The sequence below is a fragment of the Sphaeramia orbicularis genome, chromosome 15 (genome assembly GCF_902148855.1).
Source record: "Sphaeramia orbicularis chromosome 15, fSphaOr1.1, whole genome shotgun sequence".
NCBI lineage: Eukaryota > Metazoa > Chordata > Actinopteri > Kurtiformes > Apogonidae > Sphaeramia > Sphaeramia orbicularis.
Genome location: NC_043971.1, coordinates 12,070,297 through 12,087,250, shown reverse-complemented (window position 1 = coordinate 12,087,250; position 16,954 = coordinate 12,070,297). Strand labels below are relative to the sequence as shown.

General features: G+C 36.1%; 1 protein-coding gene across 1 annotated transcript in view; it reads right to left on the bottom strand.

Annotated features, from left to right (window-relative positions):
- ttc7a (tetratricopeptide repeat domain 7A) overlaps positions 1-16,954 on the bottom strand; it is a 169,700-nt gene that overhangs the window by 121,789 nt on the left and 30,957 nt on the right. Inside the window, exons 5-9 of the mRNA XM_030156433.1 lie at positions 16,482-16,612; positions 12,404-12,528; positions 11,876-11,954; positions 7,500-7,669; positions 3,252-3,315 (exon numbers count right to left, since the gene is read on the bottom strand). Of these exons, the coding sequence (XP_030012293.1) occupies positions 3,252-3,315; positions 7,500-7,669; positions 11,876-11,954; positions 12,404-12,528; positions 16,482-16,612 (569 nt within the window). The remainder of the gene's footprint in view (positions 1-3,251; positions 3,316-7,499; positions 7,670-11,875; positions 11,955-12,403; positions 12,529-16,481; positions 16,613-16,954) is intronic.

Sequence of the window (16,954 nt, the reverse complement as noted above, 5' to 3'; positions counted from 1 at the left end):
ATCGTCATGGAATGAGTCAGTGACCATTTGAAAGAGGAGTTTTCTAAGTTTTGAACGGCTGCCTCGATGACCTTAGACATCGAATAACAACAGCGATCAACTCAGTGGATTGTGATATGCTGATACGCGTCTGGGAGGAATTCTCTTATCACATTGATGTCGTCTGTGCTGCAGGTGGTGGACACATTGAAAACTTGTAAGAAAAGAAATGAAAGTTGATTGTGCGTAGAATACTTGTGACTTGGCTGGAGTTTTCTATTGCTTTTCCTTATTAAAATATTATGTAATGAAATCGGTTCATTTTTTTTTAATAACCCTATATATGCACTGTTTATTAAACACCTTGAACAGTTTCAACAAAATAACTGGAAACAACTGTTCTGTCTTGGTTTTTTTTTTTTTTTGGGGGGGGGGGGGGGGGGGGGGGGGTTGTCCTCATATTTCCATCCAGAGGGCTAATGTGCTGTTTAGTGTCTTCCATCCTTATGGGTTGGTTCTGCTGCCTATCACTACCGGATCAACTGCCCATTTGCACATAAGCGACAGTAACTCTACTTGGACAAACTGCTCCAAATGTGTTGCCAGAGACGTTCAGAGTCATTCTGCGCTGTAGATGGTTTAATTGCACTAAAATTTTTAATCAGACTAATCATGATAATGGATTAATCTGCATTAACACCTTTATTTTGACAACCCTGGTTTATACCAAGGTAATAATAGTTTTGGATTTTTCATTATAGTTTAGTTTTATTTAGTTTTGACTTTTTTTCTCTAATACATTTAGTTTTAATGCTTTTTTAGAGCAGGTTTGCTAGTTTTCATTAGTTTACATTTTTTTCTAAATGCTTAGTTTTAGTTTAGTTTTAGTATTAGTTTTAGTTTTGTCATATCTTTTATCTTCCTCGCCCTCCTATTCAAATAAATCCCATACAAGATTCTGGTGCTTTCTCCCAACTTTAGTCTCTATGTTTCCAGGTAGAGTGGGGACCAGAAGACGACTAAATGACAAGTGACGAGAAGTGATGGACCATATGGTGCCACTAGCTAAAATTGCTAGAGTGAAATAAATCACTTTCGTATCAATCCGACATTGACAAAAATGAAAACGAAGGGAATTTTTTCCATAATTTTTATGTTTTAGTTAGTTTTGTAAGCACACAATACAGTTTCAGTTAGTTATCATTTTTTTCTTTTAACCCTTTCATGCATAGTGGTCACTCCAGTGGACAGTTATTCTCCAGCTGTTCTCTTGTATATTCATGGGTTTTGTTGTTTTACTTGCATATCAACCAACACAGTGGACACTTATGCATCATCCCATAATACACTGGCATTCAGACCATTACTGTAACTTTGCAGCTCTTGATAAACCTGATCTGTAGCAACATATTTGACTGTAAATCAATTGCTAATTGTTATTAGACTGTATTTAACAGGTTTTTTTTTTTTTTTTTCAAAGTTGTTGTGTTTTGTTGTTTTTTGCATATTATTTGAGTGAGTAATAACTACTATTACACTATGTTAAAATGTGAGAAAACATCAGATTGGTGACATTAAAAAAACATTTATTTCATAGTTTTCACACAGTATGACAGTAAATGCATGTTTCTTTGCTTCAAATATTAAACGCATGGTGTTCATCTAAGTGGATATTTTTGTCAATCCATGAAAAATAGGTTCATAAAAAAATCAAATTTCAGTAACGTTGTTTTTCATGCCTAAAAAGGAATAAAAACACCCAGGAAAAAAAAAAAATCTTGATTAAGGTTCTCATAATTCATGCATGAAAGGGTTAATTATAGTTTTTATTTGTTTCAGTTAGCGAAAATGTTTTTTCAATTCTAGTTTTTGTCATTTCATTAGTTTTCGTTAACGATAATAACCTTGGTTTACACATTTGATAAAGTTGAAATTTCTGATTTTATGCACAACTATGCCTTATCAAGAGGCTGGAATTATTCTGTGGTATTTAACATGGCAGTGTTAGTCGAGGATTTTATTGTTTTTGACGACTTCGCTTCATTGTGCACAGCTTTTTCTATCCAAATATGGGAACTACGGCCACAATACTAGTAGGTTCACCAGTAGGTTTATTAGTAGTTACTTCAGCAGTATTTCAGTAATATACTGTAACTGGTAAAGGTGCGGTGGTGACTTTACATACCACTGTGTAATTGAAAGAGTAAAAACTGTAACATTGCCCTCTGAAATGCTGTAAAGCCACAGGTGTCAAACATGCGGCCCGGGGGCCAAGACCGGCCCTTAAGATGAATTTGTGAAATGTAAAAATTACACTAAGATGTTAACAATCTTTTTATTTCAGGTTCCACATTTAGACCAATTCAATTTCAAGTGGGTCCAACCAGTAAAATACTATCATAATAACATCTAAATAATGACAACTCGAAATTCTTCTCTTTGTAAATGTATTAATAATAAATGTATGTATTTACACTAAAACAAAGTATAATTTCGCAAAAAATGTGAATAACCTGAACAAATATGAACAACCTGACATGTCTTAAGAGAAGTAAGTGTAATTTTAACAAGATTCTGCCTGATATTAAATGTTTTGTGTCTTTGTAGATCCACTGTGATCTGTAAGTTATAATGTACATGTGGAAATGACAAACTGAGGCTTAATATTGTTAAAATTACACTTATTTTTTCAGTTTGTTCATGTTATTCACATCTTTAAAAAGGATACATTTCAGATGTAAACCTTTACATAATGTAAATTTGCTTTTTTCGCTCTAAAACATTGGGAAAAGTTTGGAGTTGACATTATTTATATATTATTATGTTATTATTTTACTGGTTCGGCCCACTGCAGATCAAATTTAGCTGAATGTGGCCCCTGAACTAAAATGAGTTTGACACCCCTGTGTAAAGCAGTAAACAAACCAATGGGTGACGTCACAGAGGCTTCATCCACTATTTATATACAGTCAGTGAGTAGGTGAGGGTAATGCAACTTAAAATATTAGTTGCACCCACGGTTAAATCAAAGAATGCGATAACCGTAATGCAGTGTGGGATGCAGTACATCATGCACATAGCTCAAGTGGTGCACTGTGAAACTTGGCCAGCGTAGTACGTCATCCAGGTATCATTGGCATCGTGGAATTTCCGGTTTGTTAGTCATTAGTTACTACATTTGATCGGATTCAGTATGACAGTAGTATCTAGGATTTCGAACATGGTCATTGTGTTTGTGTGTGTATGTGTGTGTCATTGTGTGTATGTCTCACCATTGACTCTGTGATGAGCAGTAGCAACACAGCCTCCTCCACTACGTCCTGAGGACAGAAGCAACTGCCAGGACACAGGAAACAGTATTAAGAACAGGAAGTCACACTCACACTCACACACACACACACACAGACGGACACACATGCAGCGTTTCCAGAGGTAGATTGCCAGATTGCCGGGAGTGTCTCGTTTCTGTCTCACCTGTCTGTGGTGCTGTAACACTAGCCGGCCCACCCTGAGTGTATCACAACACACCTCAGTCTCAGATATCACACACACATATACACATGGGTTCCTTCATTTCTTCCACCTCTTCCTCTCCTCTCCCTCTCATTCATCACTTTCTTTGCTTTTGCTTCCCTCTCTGATGTCCTATTAGAGGACACGTTTACCAGACACCACCGTGGCCCTTTTCAAAGGAGCTACAGTCACTGATGACAAAAGCCATGAACAATGCTGAAGTACAGCGACTCCTCGGGGTGAATTCTCCTTTTCCTCCTCTCCTTCTAATCTCAGACATGGATTTAGATCTTCACTTATGATAGTGTGGGCAGGATTAGTCATGTGGCGGTGACTAAGTATGGCTCGCAGGGCCTGAGCAGCGAGCGCCTACCAAGAGGGAGATGCAGAGACGAGGCAGAGGAGAGGAGTGGGCAATGGCAGTTTTATGATTTATTAATGTTGTGCTATGTTATTTTATGTTGTTACGTTAAGTGTCTCATCTTCCCTGCCTTTGTTTATGATGCCATTGTGTCATCTTTGTATTTTTAGCACACAGACAGAATATCGGTTTGGTCATTGTCCAAGCTTTTGTTTTTTGCTTTTTTCTCTGGGAATTGGTTGTTCTCAGATGTTTGGCCTCTTGCATAATCCATAAAGACCCAGTGCTACTTTTGTGTCAGTTCCCAAATGAATTTTTCCCCCTATTTAACCTTTCTTAAGTGATGCATCACCATTTATTGTAATATTATTCTCTGGATTTTCCTTTTTTCTTCAATGAAAATCAGGTATTTTCCCATATTTATTTCACTGATCACGTAGATCAGTGTTTTTCAACCTTAGGGTCGCCTGGAATTCGAATGGGGTCACATGAAATTTCTAGTAATTGATAAAAATAAAAATAAGCTTACGAATAAAAAATGCATGGTGAGTTGAGAGAGACAATCCTAATACATAAAAGATATGACAAACTGTGAAGCTGAAACTGAAGCACTGTGGTACTGTTTATCTGTCAAATGTTCATTGTGGTCAGTTTCAGATGCTGCAGCTCTTTCATAATTCATAGTTTGCGTTATTGTTTGTTCAGTATTATTATTCCCATCTGGTCACATTCTGATTCTTTGATCAAATATTCCACAACACTTTAATGCAACAATCTAATGATAATTTTAGGTAATTTAAAAAAAAAAAATATCTGACAGCGGAAATCCTAAATATAGCCTCTTTAAGGGTAATAATGAAGTTTTTTTTGTTTGTTTTAATAAAGACCCGGTGCTATTTTTATAACAGTTTCCAATTTTTTTTTTTTTTCCTCTATTTAACTTTTCTTAAGGGATTTATCACCATTTATTACAATATTATCCTTTGTATTTTGCATTTTTTCAGTGAAAATCTGGTATTTTCCTATATTTAAATGACTGATCATGTAGATGTTTATTAAAGCTCAGATAAAGTTGAGGGATATCATATCAGAAAGAGAAAACTGGGAAAAAAAAGTGACTTTTTCAGTAAAATCTCATTAATTGAACTTTAACCAAGTGTCTCCATCCACTGTCACTGACCCAACTCCATGGGTTTTACTGGTGAATGAATGTTGTAGAAGATGACAGTGTTTCCATGGTAACTACAGAGCCTCTGAATGTCCAAATGGATCATATCTGATGACCATGAAAAGATGAAAAACTGTATTTTACACCAATTATTTACATGGATTGATAGAATTAGTGGATCAACAGGTATTAAACAGTTTAGATCGGTAGATGCTTTGGGTCTTTATGGGCTAATCCAATTAAATTCCCAGTGAATATCTACTGGTGGAAGATAATCAGTTACTTTCACTCAACTAGTAGTTACTGTGCAACTTTAAGGTACTTTATTTGATATTTAATGCTACTTTATACTTTCACTCTGCTACATCTCGGAGACAAATAATGTACTTCTTACCCTACTACAATCCTCTGACAGCTTTAGTTACTCTTTAAATAATAGAGAATGAAACAAGAAGCTTTTAAGTCCTTGTTAAAGATTAAGTCAGCAGTTTCCAACCTTTTTGGCTTCTGACGTCTGACAAAAAGTACTATGTGGACGGCTTGTATTTCTCACGTTGATGAGATTTTTCCCACGGAACTTCTCACATAGTTTCATTTCAGTAAATGTTCGAATCATCCGCTATCTCATCAGAAATAATGATTGTGTAAGCGGGATTTGTAATTTCCTTCTTTCCTTTCCTATTATTCATTTATGTAGTCTCCCTGTATAGAAAACTGCATATGTATGTATTGTAATTAAATATTTGTATATTACTATATTGGTACTTTTACTTCCTCTGCTGCTGTGAATGTCATAGGTTGGCTTCATGTTACGTACACTACATGGGTTTTCCTTTTTGACACATTCATATGAGCTCATTCCAAGACAGACTGATAAGAATAAACATTTGTGTGAACTGATTCTTGGCACTGAAATGCCCACTGTTACTCAAACAGTCTGCACTGTTTGATATTGCTACATAACTTTCCATAAGGAAGGGCGTCCTTTACTTTTGTCAGTTTCACATCTCTCTGTCTTGATGACTAATAGATTTAATATGAAAAAAGCGGACAGAGAGAGTACGAGAATGCTACAGCTACAGGTCAGATACTAACTCTGACAAAAGTGGCAACACACTTTTTCTTACCTATATGAGACTGGAAGCTTCGACAAGTGTTAAAAGAGCATTTGTTTTTTCAAATGAAAACATAATTTTTATGGGCCAATTTTTGTTTGGTTGTTCTGTTGGTATGTTCTTTGTTTTGTTTATTGTCATTTTGTGAGTGTGTGTGTGTATAAAGCAAAAATGGCAATAAATATAATTTTGGAAAAAAAAAAACACGTGGCAACACATAGGCTGCAAGGAACCAGATACAGTATATGGACAAAAATATGTGGACACGTTGAATTCAGGTGTTTCTTTTCTAACAGGGGTCTGGGATACAAAACAATGACGACAAATGTCATAATATAGTTTTATGTTGTGATAAATATCATTGCATTGTTTAGTTTTGTTTAAATTAAAAACTTTAAAGGGGTCATATTTTGCTAAACCCACTTTTATTAGTCTTTGGTTCATTTATGTGTGTATTTGGACCCTAATAGTTCAAAAAGTTTGAATTGGAACCCTCCAGCTGCTGCAAACCTATCTTTATATATTATTACAGTGTTTTTATTTCATAGTTTTCACACAGTATCTCACTTTCTAATGATGGGTTTTAAATACATGGGGGTTTTTTTCTTCAAAAATTAAATGCTTGGTGTCCAGCTGAGCGGACACTTTTGTAACTCCATGAAAAATAAGTTCATAAAAAAATTTCAATCGCATTGTTTTTTTCATGTCTATAGAGTAATTAAAACACTCAGGAAAAAAATCTCAACAATGGTTCCCATAATTCATGCATGAAAGGGTTAAATAAATCTAACCAATTCAGTGCAATGATATTTATCCCAGTGTAAAACTATATTTTTTTTTATTAACTATATGTTTTTGCCAGGGTTTGTTTGTCTGTCTGTCCGTTAGTGTGCAACATAACTCAAAAAGTTATGGACAGATTTGGATGAAATTTTCAGGGTTTGTTGGAAATGGGATAAGGAAGAAATGATTAAATTTTGGTGGTGATCAGGGGTGGGGGGGCCCACGGGGGGGGCCACTGATCAGCCTTGGCGGAGGTCTGCGCTCTCTGAGTGCTTCTACGTAGTATGACATTTGTTGTTATTGTTTTATATCCCAGACCCCTATTAGAAACGAAACACCTGAATTCAACGTGTCCCAACACTTTTGTCCATATAGAGCACCTGCTTTGTGCACTAATGTGAGTTGACACAATGGAGCAGCAGGACACATTTGCGGGAGGCATTGCTCTTCTTAAATGCTGAGCATGGTTAACGTAACAGCACTTAGCTCAGTGAGCGTCGGAGAGGCTGAAAACTTGAGAGGATTTAGTGAAGTAGAATGAATCACATGAAGCCAGGACAAAGGAAGAAAGCATTCAAACCCATCAGTGCTGTAACGCTGCGGCGGTTTAACCGTGGGGTAGATGGCGTCTTTGGAGGCGGCGGCACCCTCTCTGTGGAGCCAGGCTGAAGGTGGGGGGCCCAGCGGGGGCCAGTAGCTGTCCTCGCTCACGGAGCTCAGCAGAACCTCTGCTAGTTTCCTGGCTGCAGACTGGGACACAAGCACATTCGATTCATAATGACACACTGCAGCTGTTCATCAGTAAAGCTGAGGAGTAATTACACATGGATTTAATGACATGTTGTCAGCAGTGCATTCAGAACTATACCAAGTAATAAGTAGTAAAACAATAGAGTTTTTGTGTAATAGAGTAGAAGTATAAAATATAATAAAATGGAAACACCCATTTTTTGAACAAGTATGGTAACTCAAATATGTTTTACTATACATTTTTATGAACTCTTCATAATTAATGTAATAATTAGTGCTGTCAAATGATTAATTTTTTTATCAGATTAATCACAGGGTTGCTGTGGATTAATTTTGATTAATCACAATTAAATATCATTCAGTTTTAATCTATATTAATCACATTTCATTTTGAAGAAGGAAGTATATATGCACTTAAAGTGTTTATTAACCCTTTCATGCATGAATTATGAGAACCTTAATCAAGATTTTTTTTCCTGAGTGTTTTAATTCCTCTTTAGGCATGAAAAAAAAAAACATGATTGATTTTTTTTTTTTTTTTAAATCAACCTGTTTTTCATGGAGTTACAAAAATGTCCACTCAGCTACACCATGAATTTTATTCTTGAAGCAAAGAAATATGTATTTAACCCTTTCATGCACAAATTATGAGAACCTTAGTCAAGATTTTTTTCTTCAGTGTTTAGCCATGAAAAACACAATGCGATCGAGTTTTTTTTTTTCTATGGAGTTACAAAAATATCCATGCATTTAATTTTTGAAGTAAAGAAACATGCGTTTAAAACCCAATATCAGAGAGTGATATGAAAACAATGAAATAAAAACATTTTTAATGCTGCTAATCTGATGTCTTCTCACATTTTAACATATTCTAATGCTAGTAATTACTCACTTCATGGAGATAATATGCACAAAAAAAAAAACTTCTTGTCTAACAAATAACAATTGATTTACACTCAGACATGTTAGTGCAGATCAGGTTTATCAAGAACAGCAAAGTTACAGTAATGATCTGAATTACAGTGTATGGGATGGTGCATAAGCGTCCACTGTGTTGGCTGATATGGAACTAAAACAACAAAACCCATGAATATACAAGAGAACAGCTGGAGAAGAACTGTCCACTGGAGTGGACAGTGCATGAAAGGGTTAAAATCCAATATCATAAAGTGATATGAAAACAGTGAAATGAAACCATGTTTAATGCTGCTAATCTGATGTTTTCTCACATTTTAACATATTCTAATACTAGTTATTACTCACTTCATGGAGATAATATGCAAAAAATAAATATTAACAATTGATTTCCACTCAAGAACCAACCAAGAACAGCAAAGTTACAATAATGGTATGAATTGCAGTTTATGAGATGATGCATAAGTGTTCACTGTGTTGGTTGATATGGAACTAAAACAACAAAACCCATGAATATACAAGAGAACAGCTGTAGAGTAACTGTCCACTGTAGTGACCACTATGCATGAAAGGGTTAAACACCTTCAACAGTTTTGACAAAACAACTTGAAACAACTGTTCCATTTTGTTTTTTTTGGCCTCATATTTCCATCCAGAGGGCCAACGTGCTGTTTAGTGTCTCCCATCTTTGTGGGTTGGTTCTGCTGCCTGTCACTACCGGATCAACTGACCATTTGTGCATGTGCAACGCTAACTCTACTTGGACAAACTGCCCGAAATGCGTTAGCAGAGACATTCAGACTCGTTCTGCGCTGCAGATGGGTTACTTGCGTTAAAAGTTTTAATCAGATTAATCGTGATGATGGATTAATCCACATTAATATGTTTATTTTGACAGCCCTAGTAACAATCTGTTCACAATATTCGTTACAAATACAGATTAACTGTTTTGATCCCCAAGGAGAAAATTCATTACATTCCACCACTACATCCTGTAAACTGAATACATTCTATAATTTAATCCAAATGTGACTTTTTTTTTTTGCCAGGCTGTGTAGAATACTGCTTTTACTTATTCATTCATCATTATTAATGTTGCAGCTTGTAATAGTGTATTCTATAATTCATGTGTTGGCCTTTATTTTACAGTAATAATGTGAATCCATCAATGGACTACAGTTACTTCAACCAATCAAACTACTGGAGTAAACGGTACAGTGTTTACCTCTGTAATGTAAAATAGCCGACATAAAATATAATCAAATGGAAACACCCCAAATGTTAAGTTTTACTGCATATTTTTACAAACTCTTTTCACAATTAATGTAATAATCTGTTCAAAATATTCATTTACAGATACAGATTAAGTTTATTGATCTCCAAGGAGAAAATTCATGACGCTCCACCACTACATTCTGTAATTTAAAATGTACATAATTGAATAAATCCTGTAATTTCACCTAAATGTGCCTTTTTTGCCAGGCTGTGTATAATACTGCTTTTATTTATTGATTCATCATCATTAATGTTGCAGCTTGTAATAGTGTATTCTATAATTCATGTGTTGGCTTTTATTTTACAGTAATAATGTGAACCACCAATGGACTACAGTTACTTCAACTAATAAAACGAATAAATAAAACTAGTGAAGAAAAAAGGTGCAATGTTTACCTCTGGAATGTACAATAGTAGAAGTATAAAATATAATCAAATGGAAACACCCATTTTTGGAACATGTATGGTCACTCAAAGTAAATTATGTTTTACTACACATTTTTATGAACTCTTTTCATAAGGTCTCCCTTGAAAAAGAGACCCCCCCCCCCAATCTCAATGGGACAAACCTAGTTAAATAAAGGTAAAAAAAAAAAAAAAAAAAACGTTGTGAATATTTTGTTCAGGTTTTCTTTTCTTATATTTTTTCATTTAATAGGTCTTATTTATTTTATTTTATTTTCAATATTTTTTTTTCAGTTTAGTCAGTTTTTGTTCTAGTTATTGTTATCATTATAATTATCACCATGGCTGTTATTGTCAGTATTGTTGATATTTTCTTGTAAGGGTCTTCGCCACCTTCTTTTTCTTTTTTCTTCTCCCCCCCTTCTTTCTTCCCCCTTTCTTCTCCTTCCCCCTGTTCCTTCATGTTAGGTCCAGCATCAAAATGTGGTTCAACAAAACCCAAAATAAAGACAGTGGAATATCAATATACGTTATGAAGCTCCCCTTAGAAAAGCAAATTTGTTCAGCTCAAAAAGGCAGCCAGACCACCATTCTGCTGTTATGATGCTGGACAAGACAAGTCAAAAACAGAAAAAAAGCGATCGATCGATCGATCGATCGATAGATAGATATGATAATCTGTTCAAAAATTCATTTACAGATACAGATGAACTTTATTGATCCCAGAGGTGTAAATTCACTATGTTCCACCTCTACATGTTTGATCATGACAACATTGGGTTTAACCCTTTCATGCATAGTGGTCACTACAGTGGACAGTTATTCTACAGCTGTTCTCTTGTATATTCATGGATTTTATTGTTTTAGTTCCATATCAGCCAACACAGTGGACACTTATGCATCATCCCATACACTGAAATTCATACCACTACTGTAACTTTGCTGTTTTTGATAAACCTGATCTGCAGTAACATGTTTGAGTGTAAATCAATTCCTTGTTATTGTTAATAGACTGTAATTAACCATTTTTCTTAAACAAAAGGTTTTTTTTTTGCATATTATCTCCATAAAGTGAGTAATAACTAATATTAGAGTATGTTAAAATGTGACAAAGCATCAGATTAGCAGCATTAAAAAATTTTTTTTCGTACTTTTCACACAGTTTATCAGTAAATACATGTTTCTTTGCTTCAAAAAGTAAATGCATGACATCCAGTTGAGTGGATATTTTTGCAACTCCAGAAAAATGTTTTCAGTCGCATTGTTTTTTTCATGCCTAAAGAGGAATAAAAACACTCAGGAAAAAAAACTTGATTAGCGTCAAAAAACAGTATTCAAAATCTTTCTGAAAGGGACATTTTTGAGACAATTTGACCCACATTTTTATTTTTAAATTATTTTTGCTTTAGTTGGACCATAAGGGATTATCCAAAATGAGGAGCTACTTTATAATGAAATAAATGTTGGAATGGCAATTAAATTAAAATTCAGTCTGACGGGACATTACTCCATTTTGACCCATTAAGGTTCTCATAATTCATGCATGAAAGGGTTAATTGCACATTTTATTATAAGTATGGATTTACACTGTGTTACTTTGAGAAGCCTCACCTTCCTGAAACTCTGTGACCCTCGTGACTCCACCACCCTGAGTACCCTCCGCAACTGGTGAGCACCCTGCGCTAGATGACTAACACACACAAACACACACAGGAGGTGTATATATCAGAGTCGTGTACAGGCTCCGAAGGTGAAACGCTGGAAAAATAAACATGTAGAAAAAGAAGCTGTTGACAGACATGTGATACAGTGGATCAGAGATAGGAGAAAACTCCTCATGTCACATGGTGTTTATTTTCTTAACGTTGTTTATTATGATGGAAGTTTGGTGAAGAGTAAGAGCGTCACATTCTGCAGCATCCTAGTGGAAAGGGAAACCACTATATGAGGCTGTTGACTGACTCTAGAGCAACACTGACACCTACTGGTCATTAGATGAAGTGCACTTCAGCTGCACCAAGGTCAACTTCTGCATCAAATCTGGCTTTGATTTGCCAGGACTGAGCGACAAAAGCCCAAGGTTCTCCATCACAGTGTGTCAGATATTGGACCACTGCATTCCCTGTGATGAAAACTCACCCTCTGTGCAGCAGACAAAGGTAAGCGCTCTGTAAGGCCGCCTGCAGGAAGTAGCCCAGGTCAAAGTCTGCAGGCGGAGGGAGCAGGCTGACTTTGGTTGTCTTGGAGTGTGGTGTTGTGACGATCTGGAAATACAGCCCAGACAAGGTTATGTTACACTTCAGTAAGATTTCTACCTCATGGTTGCAGACCTCCACCCACTCTACTTGAGCTTATGTCTGTAGAGATGATATTCTGTTCATGCTTTCTTTTCTTATATTCCTCATTTCATAGGTCTTATTTATTTTATTTTATTGTAATCTTGTTTGTTACTTGTTTTTGTTTTTTTCTTTCTCTTCTCCCTAGTTTACTCTGTTCTTGTTCTAGTTATTGTAATTATCACCATGGTTGTTATTGTTTGTATTGTTGATATTTTCTTGTGAGGGTCTTCACCCCCTTTTTCTTCCTTCTTCCATGTCAGGTCCAGCATCAAAATGTGGTTCAACAAAACTCAAGTAAGTAAGTACCAAGTAAGTAGGTGAGTAAAATAAATAAATAAATAAATAAATAAAACTGTATAGTTAGAGCAGTGGTTCCCAACCTTTTTTGTATGGTGACCCCATTTAACCCTTTCATGCATAGAGGTCACTACAGTGGACAGTTACTCTACAGCTTTACTCTTGTATATTCATGGATTTTGTTGTTTTAGTTCCATATCAACCAACACAGTAGACACTTATGCATCATCTCATAAACTGCAATTCATACCATTATTGTAACTTTGCTGTTCTTGATTGGTTCTTGAGTGGAAATCAATTGTTGATATTTATTTTTGCATATTATCTCCACGAAGTGAGTTATAACTAGTATTACAATATGTTAAAATGTGAGAAAAAAATCAGATTAGCTGCATTAAACATGGTTTCATTTCACTGTTTTTATATCACTTTATGATATTGGGCTTTAAATACTTGTTTGTTTGCTTCAAGAATAAAATTCATGGTGTAGCTGAGTGGACATTTTTGTAACTCCATGAAAAACAGGTTGATTTTTAAAAAAAAATTCAATCACATTGTTTTTTTTTTTTTCACGCTTAAAGAGGAATAAAAACACTCAGGAAAAAACATCTTGATTAAGGTTCTCATAATTCATGCATGAAAGGGTTAAACATCACAAATTTCTGGCAACTCCAGATATTCAAAACAGAGACATTTTTTGGGTAAAATTAATTTGTTTTGTCAAAAACAAATTAATGTTAGCAAAAAAAATTAAACAAATTAATTTTAGTAAAAAATTAATTTGTGTAGTGTAGTTGTCATGCAGTCCGGTGATTTGTGAATCCAGGTATCAGTGAAGATGTATTGGGGTTGTGGAAGCCGAGATGATGGAGAGGGCTTTAATCTACACCGAAAATCTATACGTAGAAAGGAGTCATTAAGGCAATGGTTCCCAACCTTTTTTGACTCATGACCCCATTTTAACATCACAAATTCAAAACAGAGGCTTTTTTTTGCTAAAATTAATGTGTTGTTGATCATGTAATAGTTTGCTATACTATGTTGCAAATACACATTAATTTTAGATGACATTTAGTCTATATAATGTATATTATTATGGACGGAGGCAGAAAAGCCAGGTGTAGATTACTGCACAAAGTGAGAATTTGATTTTCCTTGGTCAGGATATGTACAGTCAGTCCAGCTTGGATTTACAAGGCTGACAATTAATACTGAACAAACAAGAACTCAAAGTATGAATTATGAAAGAGCTGCAGCATCTGAAACTGACCACAGTGAACATTTGACAGATAAACAGAACCACAGTGCTTCAGTTTCAGCTTCACAGTTTGTCATGTCTTTTATGGATTGGGATTGTCTTTCTCAACTCACCATATATTTTTTTATTAGCAAGTTTTTTTTTATTTTAATCAATTAGTGGAAATTTCAGGTGACCCATTTGAATTCCAGGTGACCCCACGTTGGGTCCCGACCCCAAGGTTGAAAAACACTGAGTTAGAGGACAGACAAAAGATATGACTTGCTATGTAGACTGTGAAATCCCTCGAGGTATATTTTTAGAACAAGATACGAATAAAAATGATTCCCCCCGCCCCCAAAACTAAACTTCGGACCATGGGAGACCAGGCCTTCTCCTCTGCCACCCCCAGTATATGGAACTCCCTCCCTGACCACCTCAGAGCTCCACAGTCACTGGACTCTCTCAAAAAGTGACTTAAACCTTCATCAGGCAAGTGACTATTTTTGGTAATTTCAGCAAACATTAATGCTGTGCGCATTAATGTCCTGGAATTAACATCCTGGGAGATTCAAACCAATCAGATCATGTCTTTTCTTACTGTTTTCTAATATACACTGGTTCCAAAATTCTTGGGTGTTACCGATACAGATATTAAAATGACATTCTGTTCAAAAGCTGATGCCGATATCAAAGTTATTTTATGTTTATGTTTATGTTGACGCATTTGGCAGACGCTTTTTCCAAAGCGACTTACAGGGGAAAACCAATTAAATCACTCAATCAATCAAATTTTATTTATATAGCGCCAGATCACAAAAAAGTTATCTCTTGACATTTTATATATAGAGTTGGTCAGAACCAGACTCTAAGTCAATTCTACAGAAACCCAACAGAATCCTCCAGGAGCAAACACTTGTGACTGGTGACAGTGGCGAGGAAAAACTTCCCTTTAACAGGCAGAAACCTCGAGCAGACCCAGACTCCTGGAGGATGGCCGTCTGCCTTGACCAGTTGGGGTTAAAGAGAGAGAGTAGAGAAGGGGAAAAAGAGAGAGCGATAGAGATAGGGACTGGGGGAGAGGGGGAGAAGGGGGGAGTAGGGGGAGACACATGGAGGCAGTTGAGGATAAGTGAGTGGTGATGATGAGGGCAGGGAAGAGGCCGGACCACCGCAGCAGGTCCAGAGATAATCGTGAAAGAATCTGTGGTTGTCCTGGGAAAAACCTTATTAGAATATTTAAAATGGAATGTTTGAAAGTGCTAGGACAGGAGGTGCTCTCGGAAGAGCTGGGTCTTCAGGAGCTTCTTGAAGATAGGGAGGGATGACTCTGTTCTTGTAGCACTTGGTAGAGCGTTCCACCAACGTGGAACGACCCATGAAAAGAGCCTGGATTGTCTTGTACAAGGTCTGGGGACCACCAGACTACGTTCCCCAGACGAGCGGAGTGGTCGTGGGGCAACATAAGCTTTTATTAGTGCACCTAAGTAGACAGGAGCAGACCCACGGAGAATTTTGTAGGCTAGGATTAAAGATTTGAATTTGATGCGGGCAGCTATGGGTAGCCAGTGTAACTCAATGAGTAAGGGGGTGACATGTGCCCTTTTAGGCTGATTGAAGACCAGACGCGCTGCTGCATTCTGGACCATTTTACTGTTATTGCTTATTTATTTTTTTTGTGTTATTATTTATCTCCCCTTAACAAACTAATCTTTATTTTATATATAAAAACAGTCTGTTTAAAAGTATTTCAGCTCCTCTTCAATTATCTTCAGATGAACACATATCTGATATATAGGTGTATTCCCAGTTATCTAAATACTTTATTCCCTCTGTTATCAGGTTATTTCGCCACTTTAAGTGATGGCTGATAGTGCCTGTACTTATTTATGCAGGAGTTTTATCAGTATTTGTTAATTGTAACTTCTTGATGTCTTCAATAGACCTCAGGGTGCCTGTTTATCTGTTTTTGTTTTTTTTCATCCACATAATACGTTGGATATCAGTTTGTGTGACTGGAAATTAATTGACCTCAGTAGGATCAAGAATCACACTCATTTGAGTAAAAAAAAAAAAAGAAGAAGAAGAAGAAATCCTCACACGCAATACTAAGACAGTGGGGAGGGAAAAACATAACGCTATGACTATCTGTTCCAGTATAATGGATGAAACTAGTGCATTATGGGTATTCAAGGTTGTGCAGGCACAGATGAAGATGATGTGAATCCCATTTGAACACCTAAGGGACATTTTGGACTCATGGACTCTTTTTTTTTTGACATGCTAGTATTTCCTTTCATTGGCCTCCAGCCTGAACCTTCTTTTACCCTCCATTAAAACTCACCTTGTCGAGTTCCTGCAGGTAAGAAAGAGCAGCATCGCAGGCTCGAAGGTAACAGGACAGACTCTCCTCCTCCCGCTCTAAGAGTCGAACACGAGACACTGAGGAAAGCGTCTGGTGATCCAGGGACAGACCTGAAATGACGTCACCATATTAGTCAGAAATAACATATTATTAGGCTCTAATGTACCAAAAAAATAAAAAAGCCACTGGTGATCCAAAGCATTTACTGATCCAAACTGTTTAATACCAATTGATCCATTAATCCTATCAATACATGCAAATGATTGAGGGAAAATTCAGTTTCTCAGCTTTAAATCATAATCAGATATGACCCATTTGGACATTTAATACAGTGGTTCCCAACCTTTTTTGGCTCGTGACCCCATCTCAACATCACAAATTTCTGGCGACCCCAGACATTCAAAACGGAGACTTTTTTTTTTTTTTGCTAAAATTAATTTGTTTTTGGTCAT